The 14,026-nt window shown below is 42.3% G+C and overlaps 1 protein-coding gene across 1 annotated transcript in view; it reads right to left on the reverse strand.

The window, feature by feature from the left end:
• LOC124606058 (26S proteasome non-ATPase regulatory subunit 2-like) overlaps positions 1-14,026 on the reverse strand; it is a 206,139-nt gene that overhangs the window by 61,377 nt on the left and 130,736 nt on the right. Inside the window, exon 11 of the mRNA XM_047138020.1 lies at positions 7,688-7,939. Within this exon, the coding sequence (XP_046993976.1) occupies positions 7,688-7,939 (252 nt within the window). The remainder of the gene's footprint in view (positions 1-7,687; positions 7,940-14,026) is intronic.

Raw genomic sequence — 14,026 nt, forward strand, 5'->3', positions numbered from 1 at the left:
AAGTTAATGTCTGTAAGATTAAGCCTACTAGTCACTTTTTAGACCTCAGTAGGAATATCTTGCAGGGATATAGGATCCTTGCATAAATACCTTTCAACACAGATAGAAGGAGCGCAACAGAAGCCAGTCAGATGTCTACATACTTACATACATACTTATTTACTCTGCAAACCACAATGAAGTGTGCTGCAGAAGGTGTGTATTGTTGGACTACAGAAGTACAAGTATCATGAAAATTATGGTGAGATTTCAAAAGGACAGATTTCCAGAAAGAAAGAAAAAGAGTCCAAATTTGGAGAATATACAGAGTATACACGGATGGTAAGACACAAGGCAAAGGCTAGCTACAAATAAAGTATGTAAGAGAAGAAAAAACCATCATTATAAATCATTATAAAATAAATGCATAATCTGGAATAACAGTCTGGAATGCCAGTAGAGAACTAAATGACTGGAATATCTTACCAAGGGAAAGAATTACAAAATTTAAACACTTGATTCATCAGTGGTAAAATTACTGAGAGAGTAAACATAAGAGAGATTGCAACTTTAATGACAGAGTGGAATCCACTACATAGTGACTACTAAGTGAAAATTACTGTGTGATAGGGAAGTAGTATAATGATGTGACATACTGTGCAATGTATTCATGTTATGTTCATCACCTTGGCAACAGCGATATTTTAAGCTAATGAAAATTAAGATGGTCACTTTTAAAGTAAGAACTGATAGCGCATCATGTATGCACACCCTTTCATGTGATGTCATGGTTATATGGCCTGGTTCACCACCATGTCAATCAGTAATCCTGCTGATTGTGAAGTGCACTCATTTATTTGGTTCTTAAGTGCAAAAAAAGTTCATCCTGCAGAAATTCACTGTCAGCATGTTGAAGTTTATGGTGCAGGTGTAATGAATGATGGAAATGTGCATGACACAAAAAGTTGATGAGGCAATTTGCCAAAACAGGCGCTTCACCACTGATGAGCTGCATCAGAAATTTTCACTAGTTTCAAGATCAGTAGTTTATCACGTCATTGGTGACAAACTTCACAATAAAAAAGTGAGATGGGTGTTAAAAATGTTGACACGAGAACACAAAACAAAGCAAATGGCACATTCTTTGTCTGTTTTGGAGCCCTATCACAAGGATGGTGATGGGTCCTTCAGTCACATTGTGACCAATGATGAAACATGGATTGCACACTACATTCCAGAGAATAAATGTCAATCCAATGAGTGGCATCATTCAAACACCCCAACGAAACTGTGAAAATTCAAACAAGAACCTTCACAATGGAAAATCATGGCCACAGTTTTTTGGGACCAGGAAGGCATTCTTCTGTTAGACTTTGAGAAGAATCGAAATAAATGCTGAGAGGTACTGTGAAACATTATTAAACCTTAGGTGCGTACTCAAAATTGCTGGCGAGACTCCTTCCTAACAGTGTAATTCTGCTTCACGACAATCCTCGACCTAATGCTGCAGCATGAACAAAGACACAACTGGACAGGTTCCATAGGAAATTACTGGATCATTCACCATATAGCAATGACTTAGTATCATCATACTTTCATCAGTTTGCAAAAGTGAAAGAATTTATTGGTGAAAAGTGCTTGGGAAATGATGAAATGTTGAAAGAAACTGTTTCTAGCTGGTTTAATGGTCAGCCAGTGCAGTTCTTTGATGCTGGGATCCAAAAGCTGGTTCCACAACTTGACAAATGTTTAAATGTTAATGGTGACTATTTTTAAAAGCGAAAAATTGTGCATACTGTAGTTTCGCATACAATTTACATTCATAAATGAAGTTTCTCTTACACCATTACAAATTGTTTCTTACTTTAAAAATGACCCTAGTATCTGTCTTCTCTTAAATGACATCTTTCCTTATCTGTCATTTAACATTATTCTGCATTGATGTTATACCACTACATGAGCTCTGAATTCCAGACAAAATGTGAATGAGATTTTTGCTACTTTTCTTAATATATTACAGTACCGTTTGTAATAAGTGTTTGTGTCTCATTTCTGAGTCTAGTTACTTTACAGATGTTCCACCTATGTCTGCAGACACTCTTATTTTTGAGGCACATTGTTTTCATAAATAAATACAAAATTATTGAGAAAGATATTGAATTTGTGCTGGCATGTTGTAGACTTCACTGTGGTCCACTTTTTAAAATTTCTCTGAAGTCTAATGTTGTTGGCCAAAGAAGCAGCCTCAATATCTTCTTTAATTGTCTCTGGAAAAAACCGTTATGTTACCTGTGTTTTACGAATTTTTCACAGAATGGGCATATACATTTTTAACTCTCTCAAATTCAGCAGCTGCAGTTTCTACAATTTTTCTGGAAGATAAAATCTGCTAATGAAAAACTGCAGGTGTCCATAAAGGTTTTTACTACTGTGAATATTTTTTTATTTTAATTTAAAAAACAGCAGTGAGGGAGGGCATGCTTTTGGAATGCTGTCAGACTTCTGAGGTAAGTCCCTAATAGCATCTAAAAGTTCTTATGACTTTGGCAGATACACCCAAGTTTTTCAGGAGCTTCATGTTGTATTATTTTAGTTGTCTTTTCACTGTCTTTTCTTGCAGCATTAGATACAGCTTTCACCTTGTTGATAACATTTTCACATAATCATGATTTGACAATCTTTTTGCTTATTTTGAACTTCTCTTTAGAATCTTATAGTACCTATTTTTGTAAATCAGTTGAGTCAGAAAGTCTCATACTACAAACTACAGCTCCATGTTTCTATTTCCAGTTGAATATAAGTTTTTACTGCCAGTTATTGATTCTTACACCTCCGACAATGATTTGTGTATGTGTACAACATCAAAGCAAATTGTGGTACAAGGTCCATATTTGGTTGTAGGTCATCCTATAAGTGGCTGGGTAAGTCAGTTAGAAAATCAGATAAATGTGAGGGCATGTAACATTCAACAGGACCACACCTAATAAAGAACTACAGTATTCGAACTAAACTGAGAACAATTTTACCTTACCTTAACAGATTATGATGATGAGACACTTGAGGTGATGAGTTACATGTGGATATTTTGTTGAGCAATCTTTTTCACTGTGTGAATAACTATATCTGCATTGCGATCCAGCAATTGTTCATTTTTCTTTTTTAACTACTTTTTTATTTTTGAGAAATACTGCATAGTATAAAGTAACAGGGAAAAACACATATAATTTAACTCCTTTTGCAATAGCACTAATCTATCTTCATATCTGACAGTTTGGCACATTGTTCTTCTGAAAAAAAGCAGTTGTGTTTCTAAGGTCGACATTTTTATCTATTTAGCCAAATGGCATGTAGTAAAGTGTGCCCCATAGCCTAAAGCAATTGGCTGAGTTTCCTCAGTCCATTAACCTTAGTATTATTTCACCCATGCCCATATACTAACATCATATGATAGTGGGGACCTTGCACAAACCTGTTCGTGATACACTAACCTGCCAGAGACCAAAGAGTTACCCAAGACACAGTGAACAGTGATAAACCTTGACAGAGGTAAGCTGACAAAAGGAAGGAAGACGAAGGTTCAATGTTTTGTTGACCATGAGGTCTTTAAAGATGGAGGACAAGTTCACATTAAGGAAGGATAAAGAGGAAGATTAACCATTTTCTTTCCAAGGGATTTAGATAAATAATTTAGGGACATTACATAAAACCTAATTGTGTATGGCCAGACAGTGATTTGAACTGCCATGTTCCTGAATGCAGGTCCAGTGTCTTAGCACTGCATCACCTAACTCAGTGCTGCTACACTCACAGCAATGCAGACCAGAGTATTTTTTGGTCAGGCTTAGATCAACATGATTGGTTCAATACTGATCAACAATCAGGAGAGCTTGACTTATCACACAGTCTGCAGAGCAAGTTAGTGAGCATTTCATCCATATTTGTTCCCTATAAAGCAGTCCATCAAGATTTACTACTTTGAGGATAGTTGTACAACATGTTTAGATTGGACAGTGGTATCCATCCTGGTTGGTTTCCTTAATTCTCATAGTAAGTAAAGGCTTATCCTCCAGTTCTTAGTAAAGTTTCATTTGAATAATATGCAAAAAGTGTGAAGGGCTTAGAAATTCAAGTTTCATGAACTAGTTAGAAACTTTCACATATATGTGGCATTCCTGCAGATACTACTTTGGACCACACATGATTTTTATGTGCTCGCATGTTATGAAAATAAGTAACTCTTACATTTCTAAAGTTCTGTTTGTAGTCTACTGTCTGTGAAGATTTGATAGCAACGAAAGAAAGTGCCAATAATAACTATATTTCTTAAGTAAAAATTTTGTGTCCAGTATTTCACTAGGGAGTTACAAAACTGAAATATGGCTCCAAATAGGAGGGTACTTTTGATACACTATCATCCCCTTCCCCCTTTTCTGTTTCATTTGCAAATAATATGTGGGAAGAATGGCTTAGTAAGAACCTTTATGATATATAATTTCTTTGATTTTTCTTATGTGCTAAGTTCGCAAAGTGAATGTGTGAGGAAGTATTACATTGCTTGACTCTTCTGGGAAAATATGCTATTGGACTTTTAACAGTGAACCAACATACACATATCAAAAAAGGTTTCGCATCATCTTGGTTCTGAGAGTTCTGGAACCTGTAAAGAGAATTGGATTAGAAATCTACATAAACATCATTTCTGCCCTTTTTATTGCTCATGAAAACCACAAACTGTCTGTTGTACCACTGAACAGTGAGACCTTCAGAAATGGTGGTCCAGATTCCTGTACACACTGGTTCCTCTAATACCCAGTAGTATGTCCACTTGCATTGATGTATGGCTGTATTCATCGTGGCATACTAACCACAAGTTCATTAATGCACTGTTGGTCCAGATTGTCCCACTCCTCAATGGCGATTTGGCATAGAGCCCTCACAGTGGTTGGTGGGTCAAATTGTCCATAAACAGCCCTTTTCAATCTATCCCTGGCATGTTTGATAGGGTTCATGTCTGGAGAACACGCTGGCCACTCTTGTCAAGTGATGTCGTTATTCTGAAGGAAGTCATTCACAAGATGTGCATGATGGGGGCACAAGTTGTCATCCATGAAGACAAATGCCTTGCCAATATGCTGCCGATATGGTTGCACTATTGGTCAGAGGACGGCACTCACGTATTGTACAGCCATTACGGTGCCTTTCATGACCACCAGTGATGTGCATCGGCCCCACATAATGCCACTCCAAATCAGCAGGGAACATCCATCTTGCTTCAATCGCTGGACATTGTGTCTAAGGCATTCAACCTGATAGAGTTGCCTCCAAACATGTCTCTGACGATTGTCTGGTTGCAGGCATATGCAACTCATCAGTGAAGAGAATGTGATCCCAATCCTGAGCGGTCCATTTGGCATGTAGTTGGGCCCATCTGTACTGTGCTGCATGGTGTTGTGATTGCAAATATGGACTTCACCATGGACATTGGGAGTGAATTTACGTATCATGCAGCATATTGCACATAGTGTGAGTCGTAACATGACGTCCTGTGGTTACATGAAAAGCATTATTCAACATGGTGGCATTGCTGTCAGGGTTCCTCCGAGCCATAAACCGTAGGTCGTGGTCATCCACTGCAGTAGTAGCTCTTGGGTGGCCGGGGCGAGGCATATCTTTGACAGTTCCTGTCTCTCTGTATCTCCACCATGTCTGAACAATATTGTTTTGGTTCACACTGAGATGCCTGGACAATTCCCTTGTTGAGAGCCCTTCCTGTTACAAAGTAAAAATGCAGACGTGATTGAACCGTGGTACTGACTGTCTAGGCATGGTTGAACTACAGAAAACATGAGCCATGTATCTCCTGGTGGAATGACTGGAACTGATTGGTTGTCAGACCCCCTCCATCTAATAGGCGCTGATCATGCATGGTTGTTTACATCTTTGGGCGGGGTTAAGTGACATCTCTGAACAGTCAAAGGGACTTTGTCTGTGATACAATATCCACACTCAACATCTATCTTCAGGAGATCTGGGAACTGGTGTGGTGCAAATTTTTTTGATGTCTGTATATATATGCCTGTCTTGCAGCATCTGCCACTGGCTTATGATGAGCACAACATAATGTTTACATGCATGCTAAATCAACCCCATGATGAAAGTGTCACTCTTCTTTGGATCTTCTCTGTCTCTTCTAGTAATCATATCTAGTCTCTTCTAGTAATCGAATCCAAGTAGAGTTCTAGATTACAACCAGTCCTCAAGAATTGGTCAAATAATCAAAGAGTAAGGCCATTTTTGAGATGAGTTTTCACTAGTCTTATTCCAAAAGTATAAATTAATCAGTCACTGTGTCCAGTGGTAAATGGCCAAGAGGAGGAAAAATCAAATACTGAAATGGAAAATGGAACAGCAGGCTAAAACTGTACTAACACTCCTGTTGTTACAGGTGTACTTCTAAAGAAGCTGTTTTAAAAACTATAAAAAGATAGGACAGGATTGCTGGACAGTACTTACTTCAGGAGGCAATATTCTTAGCACTGACTATAGGCATACAAAATTACAAGAAAGTATTCTAGCTTTTTGAATTCATAATTCCTTCTTGAGAGGGTAAAGAAAGATCAATTTGGGAAGGTTAAAAAGGAATGGCAAATCACTCAGACATCAGGCTGAAAGGGGCCCACCTGCTGTGAGTCAGAAGGGAGACAAACTTTTTGTCAATAACCTTTCAAAATTTCATGCAAACTAAAAATGTACAATGGTAAAACTACCATATGGAGTAATAGGAATTTTAAGTACTGTTTTTAGATAACAAAATAATCATGAGTGTACCTGTACTGAATAAAAATTATGAACAAATAATGTATGTACTGTAGATTAAAAAGTCATCTTAAGACCTACATGGTATCAATTGTCTCAAAATCATAATATTTGTTACTTGTGGATATATAAAACAGCATTTTATCTTGTATAAAACATTATTGTAATTAATTCTGTTATTCCAGAATGAATCTTTCACTCTGCAATAATTAACTATCTAACTAGTATGTTACTGTTTTGAAACTTCTTGACAGATGAAAAATGTGAAGTTCGGGAAAGGAATAGAGCTGCTGGCTCAATTTAAGATTTGAGTGTGTGTCCTGCTTACATACCTCAACTAGTATTTGTATTGCCCTTGAAAAGCAAACTTCTCACCTCAGGTCCTGATCCAGCATACAGTCTGAGTCTGCCAAGAAGTTTCAATTTTAGCCAGTTATGCTTACTATACAAAAATATCAATTGTACTGCAGATGAAAGAAGTTATGTGAGCAACAGTACGTGATGTGGAAATCCTGGATGGAATAACAACAATATGGAAATGATAGGCTGGTACTCACCACATAGAGAAAGTGCTGAACAGCAGACAGGCACAATAAAGATGATTTCTATTTTAGTAGCGTACTTCATTGCGCCTGTCAGTCACTCGGCACCTCCTCTATGTGTTGAGTAGCAATCTACCCTTTCCATTTTGTTAGTGTGTGATATTTAGGTGTACATCGTGTTAAAAGGAAAATTCATTTGCAAAAACTATAAAATTATGAGAGGGCATTCCTGGCCAATGTTTACAATTACAGGTACAACTTACAGGTACACACATCTGACAGAAAAATAAAGAGAACCCACTGATGATGGGGAAATATTATTAAAAATATATTTAAATATTTTCACTTACCAAGAAAACAGAGACCAAGGCCCAGTGGTAGAAAACGAGCATATGTGCTAGCTTTCAATATTGTTGACATATGGAGCAAACGATGAACAATTGCACTGACAACAGTGTCATTGCAAGTACCTACAGCAATGAGACCACAAGCTGCAGCAGCTAGACCAACCACTTCAGGACTGGAGTTCTCATCTGCCAGAGCAACCAACAGTAATTCCAAAATATCATCACGATTCGAGCCAGCATAAGCTAACCCAAGACCTGTTGACAAAAATGGTAGTACACACAAGCGATATTATTTATGTTCCTGAAGTCAAGACACATTTCACATTCTTGAAAATGTCATTATCTTACACACACACACACACACACACACACACACACACACACACACACACAGAGAGAGAGAGAGAGAGAGAGAGAGAGAGAGAGAGAGAGAGAGAGAGAAAGACTGACCAGAAGCACATGGCTGTGGCACATAATGTTTGCTAAAGATTCAGTAATTACCTTCTTTAAGTGGCTTAGAAGACTAGCATCCATGTGGTTCACCTTACCTTAGTATGGAACTGCTTCAGTGGAATACTCAATAACTCATGCCGATGGGCTCAAACCACGCTTTTGGGCATCCCAGCAGAAGTTGCTAATCTCACATGAATTATCTTAAAAACATTTCATCAGAAATATGTGGTTGTTTCTCAGAGGATTATAATCATCACATATCATAAATACACCAAACAAATACTGACATATGATCTTCTGTCTCAAATTTTATGGGACAATGTTACCAACTGAAGTATGCAAAAACCTGTATGTTCAACATTGCAAAAATACGTTTGGTATTTAAATAATCCAGCACTTATTCTTTCTTCCATACGTTTTATCCTGTACAGTCTATCACAAAGAAAGACTTTCAGGAATGAATAATTGTACACATTAACAGAGAGAAGTAATTTACGGTATCAAGGAAAAACTGTAGCTGGTTCTAGATACGGAAGAACATTACTGTGTACACTGCACTTCATTTAAATGTACAGTAAACTTTGACTATATTGTCAGTAGGTCACAGATTACGTGCATCAGGTCATACAAATACCTGATAGTAATGATGTACATAATTTATGAGTAATGGAGCCCACACACCAAATAGCAGAGTGTTGAGTCATGGACAGGCATGTGAATAAGAATGAAGCCTTTGCTATCTTTTGGAATAAACCCTTTGATGAGCTACAGTACCTACACACACACACACACACACACACACACACACACACACTGGAGTGGTACATGTTTCTGTGAAGAGAGCAACACATCTCTCTTTCCTTTGACTAGTTTTAATTAGTAGTATGTAAAGAGCATCACTGTGTCTGAGTTTGTTGGAACTCATGTGCAGATATGAGAAAGAAAAAATTGAGTACAGCACAGAAAGTGATGAGCAATAAGTAATTTGGACTGGCCAGTGAGGGGTCACTTGCACTTTGCAGTCATGCTTTGGGGATGCTGTGTTCTTCAAAGAAGAAAGTGGCCTGATGACAATGGTCGAGCACTAACTAAAAAAGAATATTGTTATATACACTCTGTGCCATGCTCTCTTAAATACAAACTTATGATTTTGTTCGAGCACTGAAGCATCATGGATGAACATGTTGTTTGAAAAGCTTTATTAATTATCTGTTGTTGTGAATTGAGAACTTATCTGAATATAGAAGAATTATGGAAACCATATTTTGTGATTTTGTAGTGAGTTGTTTACTTGTAGAAGCTCTCTTATAGCTCTCTCTCCTCTGCAATTGGAAAAGAAGTCGGTGGTCAGATATGTGGCACTGCATAGCAGGACCAGAACATCAAGAGAGAACAAGACAGTGACCAGGAAATTCAGAAAAGAAGCTAACTGTTACTACAGGGAAGAGTAAAGACTTGGCATCTCACAATATATCGATCACTTAAAATCAACCCATGACTGTCTAGGTGTACACACACACACACACACACACACACACACACACACACACACACACACACACACACACAAACACACGCACACACATGTTGTGACAGTGCCACGAGATTTAAAAGTGCCGCTACGTTAGTACGCGAACACGGCGATAGAGGCGCTCCGCAGCTCGGCCGAGCGCGGGAGTGCCACCTGGCTATGAACGGCGCCGGCCGCATGTCACGGCACGGCAGTGGAGTGACAGATTCGGAGTTGGAAGCATGTAACTCACTATTGCTCTATGTTGTATATCCACGCAATTTATTAGGATTAAAGGTTATAACACTTTTTGGCGGCGAGGATGGGATATTTTTTTTCCTGCATTGTGGCATTGTGTGTTCGTGTCGTGGCAGACATGGGACAGCTTCTGCAAGCGCTCATTGACCAACAAACACAGCTGACGGCTGCTATTCAGGCGCAAGAAACACAGCTGACGGCTGCTATTCAGGCGTTGTCGACGTCGCTTACTCATCGTCTGTCTTCCTCTTCTCCGCCTCCGTTCCCTCCTTACGACGAGGCCGCTGAAAACTGGGAGGATTATGAGAAGCGTTTGCGGCAACACTTCTTGGCTTTCGGCGTTGTCGACACTCCTATGTGAAAGTCGTTATTTCTATCTTGGATTTCCCCACGGATCTATCAGCTGCTATCTCAGTTAGCCCCTCTGCGGGAACCAGCCTCTCTGTCCTTCCAAGAAATGTGTGACTTATTGTCTACCTATTACCGAAAAAATACCCATGTCGTTGCCGCCCGCGTGTCGTTCTACTGGTGTCATAAACAGCCCCATCAATCCTACCGGGCTTGGGCGGCGGAACTACACGGTCTGAGTAGGAAATGTCAATTTGTCACGGACACTCATCATGAGTCTTATGCTGATTCAATGGTTAGGGACGCTCTTCTCCGGCTTGCTCCTGATAAAGAAGTTCGGCAACGTGCCTTACAACTGCCAAACCCGTCGTTGTCGGAAGTTCTACGCATTGCTCAATCTTTTGAAGTGTCTCATGCTGCTGGTGCGCAAATAGATGCTTGGTGTTATGTAGGTGCTGTACAGACCACTTTCGACACGGACAATTTGCCTGTTTCACAGGGGAACGACGATGTGACGGCAGTTCACTCGCGTCAACAACGTTGCGTTGGGCCGCCCCACTCGCAGCGAAAACAGCAACCACAGAAGCAGGTCCGTTCCGCACTTCCTTCTTGTCCACGTTGTTTCGTCCAGCATGACAGGGCCGTGTGTCCAAAACGTTGGGCCACATGTAATTCATGTAGGAAAAAAGGCCACATTGCTTCTGTGTGTCAGTCCCCTAATGTTCCTGTCGACAAGGATGAGGCATCGGACATGGACGTTAACTGTGTGCTTTCTCAAACAAATAAGTTGTTTGTTACTGTTCGTGTTCTGGATAAAGACATTCGCATGCAAGTGGACACTGGCTCTGCAGTAACTCTCATTAATTCTCGCACGTATTTGGAGTTGGGATCCCCTCCCTTGTCTCCAGTTACGTGAAATCTACGAACTTATAATAAGCAGAAAATTCCTATCATTGGCCAGTTTGATGCTTCCACTGCCTACAAGTCTGTTGTTAGGCCCCTCACGTTGTATGTGGTGGATCATGCGGGCACTGAAAGCCTGTTCGGTTATGATGCTTTCCAGTTGTTTGGGTTCTCCATTGATGATGATGTGCACCTCATATCTGAAGATATTCCGTATCAACAGCTGGATGGCATGTGTTCTGAATTCTCGTCCGTGTTCTCTGCTGGTCTGGGTCGTGCCAAGGATTTTGAAGCCCACATTACTCTTAAACCTGCAGCTCGCCCTAAGTTTTTCAGGGCATGCCCTATTCTGATGGCGTTGTGTGCACCTGTCAAAGCTGAGATAGACAGGTTAACAGCTTCGGGGATTCTCCTTCCTGTTACCTCCAGCGAATGGGCATCGCCCATCGTGGTGGTTTCTAAACCAAACGGGAGTCTGCGATTGTGTGGTGATTTTAAAGCCACTGTCAACGCTCAGAGCCTCATTGACACTTATCCTCTTCCCCGTCCTGAGGAGTTATTTACCAAGCTCGCTGGGGGCCAGTTCTTTTCCAAACTTGACTTATCGGAGGCATACCATCAGTTGCCGTTGGATGATTCTTCCAAGGAATTTCTCGTCATCAACACTCCTTGTGGGTTGTATCAGTACCAGCAGTTACCATTTGGCGTCGCTAGCGCACCGGCCATTTTTCAGCGGTTTTTGGAACAGCTCACGGCTTCCGTTCCCGGCTGCATCAACTACCTGGATGACATTGTTGTCACGAGGGCCTCCACTAAGGAGCACCTTCGCAATTTGCGTTCGCTGTTTCGGGTTCTGCATTCGGCTGGGTTGAAGTGCAATCTGGACAAGTCACAGTTCTTCCAACCCTCCATTGTTTATCTTGGTTTCCACTTGTCCCGTGAGGGTATACGTCCTCTACGACAGCACGTTGCGGCCATTACCGCTCTACCCCGGCCGTCTACGGTCAAAGAACTTCAGGCGTTTCTAGGCAAGATTGCTTATTATCACAAATTCATTCCCTCCATGGCGGCGGTGGCTCATCCTCTGCATCAGCTGTTACGCAAAAACGTTCCTTTCTGCTGGTCCGACGAGTGTGAGCAGGCTTTTGTCCGCCTGAAGGCTCATTTGCAGTCGGCGCCTTGTCTTGCCACATTCTGTCCGGGTAAGCACTTGGTTCTGGCGACTGATGCGTCACAGTATGGCCTAGGGGCTGTTCTCGCCCATCGGTATGAGGATGGGTCGGAACGACCCATCGCCTACGCTTCCAAGACCCTCAACGATGCCCAACGGCGTTACTCTTAAATCGAAAAGGAGGCGCTCGCTATCATTTATGCTCTAAAAAAGTTCAGCGTTATGGTTCTAAGTTTCACCTCATCACCGACCACAAGCCGCTGGTCTCTCTGTTCAGCCCCTCGGCATCGCTTCCAGATAAGGCAGCTCACCGCCTGCAACATTGGGCCCTATACTTGTCTCGTTTTCACTATGAGATTCACTATCGCCCCACGGCCCAGAACGCCAACGCTGACGCGTTGTCACGTTTGCCTATGGGACCAGACCCAGTTTTCGATCGAGATGAACTCCTCTGTTTCCACATTGATGAGGAAGAACGTCGCGCGGTCGAGGGTTTTCCACTTACAGGTTCGCAGGTTGTGTCGGCTACTGCGTGGGACCCGGTCCTGCGTCAGGTGATCGGTTTTGTTCAACAGGGTTGGCCGGACAGGACCAAGGCCCGGGCATCGGATCCCAAGTCCCTGGCCCACAGGCACGTTTATTGGCCCGGTATTGATTCGGACATTGCCCACATGGTCGCTGCGTGTGGTCAGTGTGCTCAACAACTGGCTGCACCTCGTACTATGCCCTCTCCGTGGCCTGATCCGGCGCAGCCGTGGCAACGGGTGCACGCTGACTTTGCCAGCCCCTTCCTCGGCACTTATTGGCTACTGTTGATTGACGCCTTCTCGAAGTTTCCGTTTGTTGTTCGATGTCCGTTGCTCACCACTGCGGCGACGACGCTGGCTTTGTCCAAAATCTTTGTGCTAGAAGGTCTTCCATCCACGATTGTCACGGACAATGGTCCTCAGTTCTCTTCGCAGGCCTTCCGTGATTTTTGTACTGGACAAGGGATTCATCATGTTACAGCACCACCCTTCCATCCGCAATCGAATGGGGAGGTCGAGCGCCTTGTCCGCACTTCCAAAAGCCAGATGAAAAAATTCCTTAGTGATTTTTCCACAGATGACGCTCTGTTGCAATTTCTGAGTTCTTATCGCTTCACGCCTCTGGGTGATCGCAGCCCTGCTGGAATCTTGCATGGCCGCCAACCGCGCACTCTACTCCACCTGCTTCACCCTGTCAGGCCTGGTACTGTGTCCCCTAGTGCGGGAAAATACCCGGTGGGTGCCGACGTGTGGGCACGGGGGTATGGATCTTGCCCTAAATGGATTCCAGGGGTGGTCCAGGCTCTTCGCAGCCGCCGGCTTTGTGAAATACGTACGGACGATGGCATGGTTGTTCGCCATTACGACCAGATGCGCCCATGAGTGGTGGCCATGCCGGGGCCACCGCCCCTTCTTTCGTCTCCACCAGCCCAAGAAGCCAGTCCTGTCGCTGCTGCTGATCTTCCGGGCGTGTTGCTGCAGCCGACGTCGCTACCGCTTCCGAGTACGCCGGAACCGGCCCCAGTCGCGGCGCCGCCTTCTCCGGGACACATCTCGCTGGAGCACACCCCCAGGTCCACGACACCTATGGATGCTGCTCCGGAGTTTTCCCCCATCATCTCGTCCAGGAGGCGCGTTCCACGCGCAAGCTTCCGTCCTGGACATTTTCAACC

The sequence above is a fragment of the Schistocerca americana genome, chromosome 3 (assembly GCF_021461395.2).
Source record: "Schistocerca americana isolate TAMUIC-IGC-003095 chromosome 3, iqSchAmer2.1, whole genome shotgun sequence".
Taxonomy (NCBI): domain Eukaryota; kingdom Metazoa; phylum Arthropoda; class Insecta; order Orthoptera; family Acrididae; genus Schistocerca; species Schistocerca americana.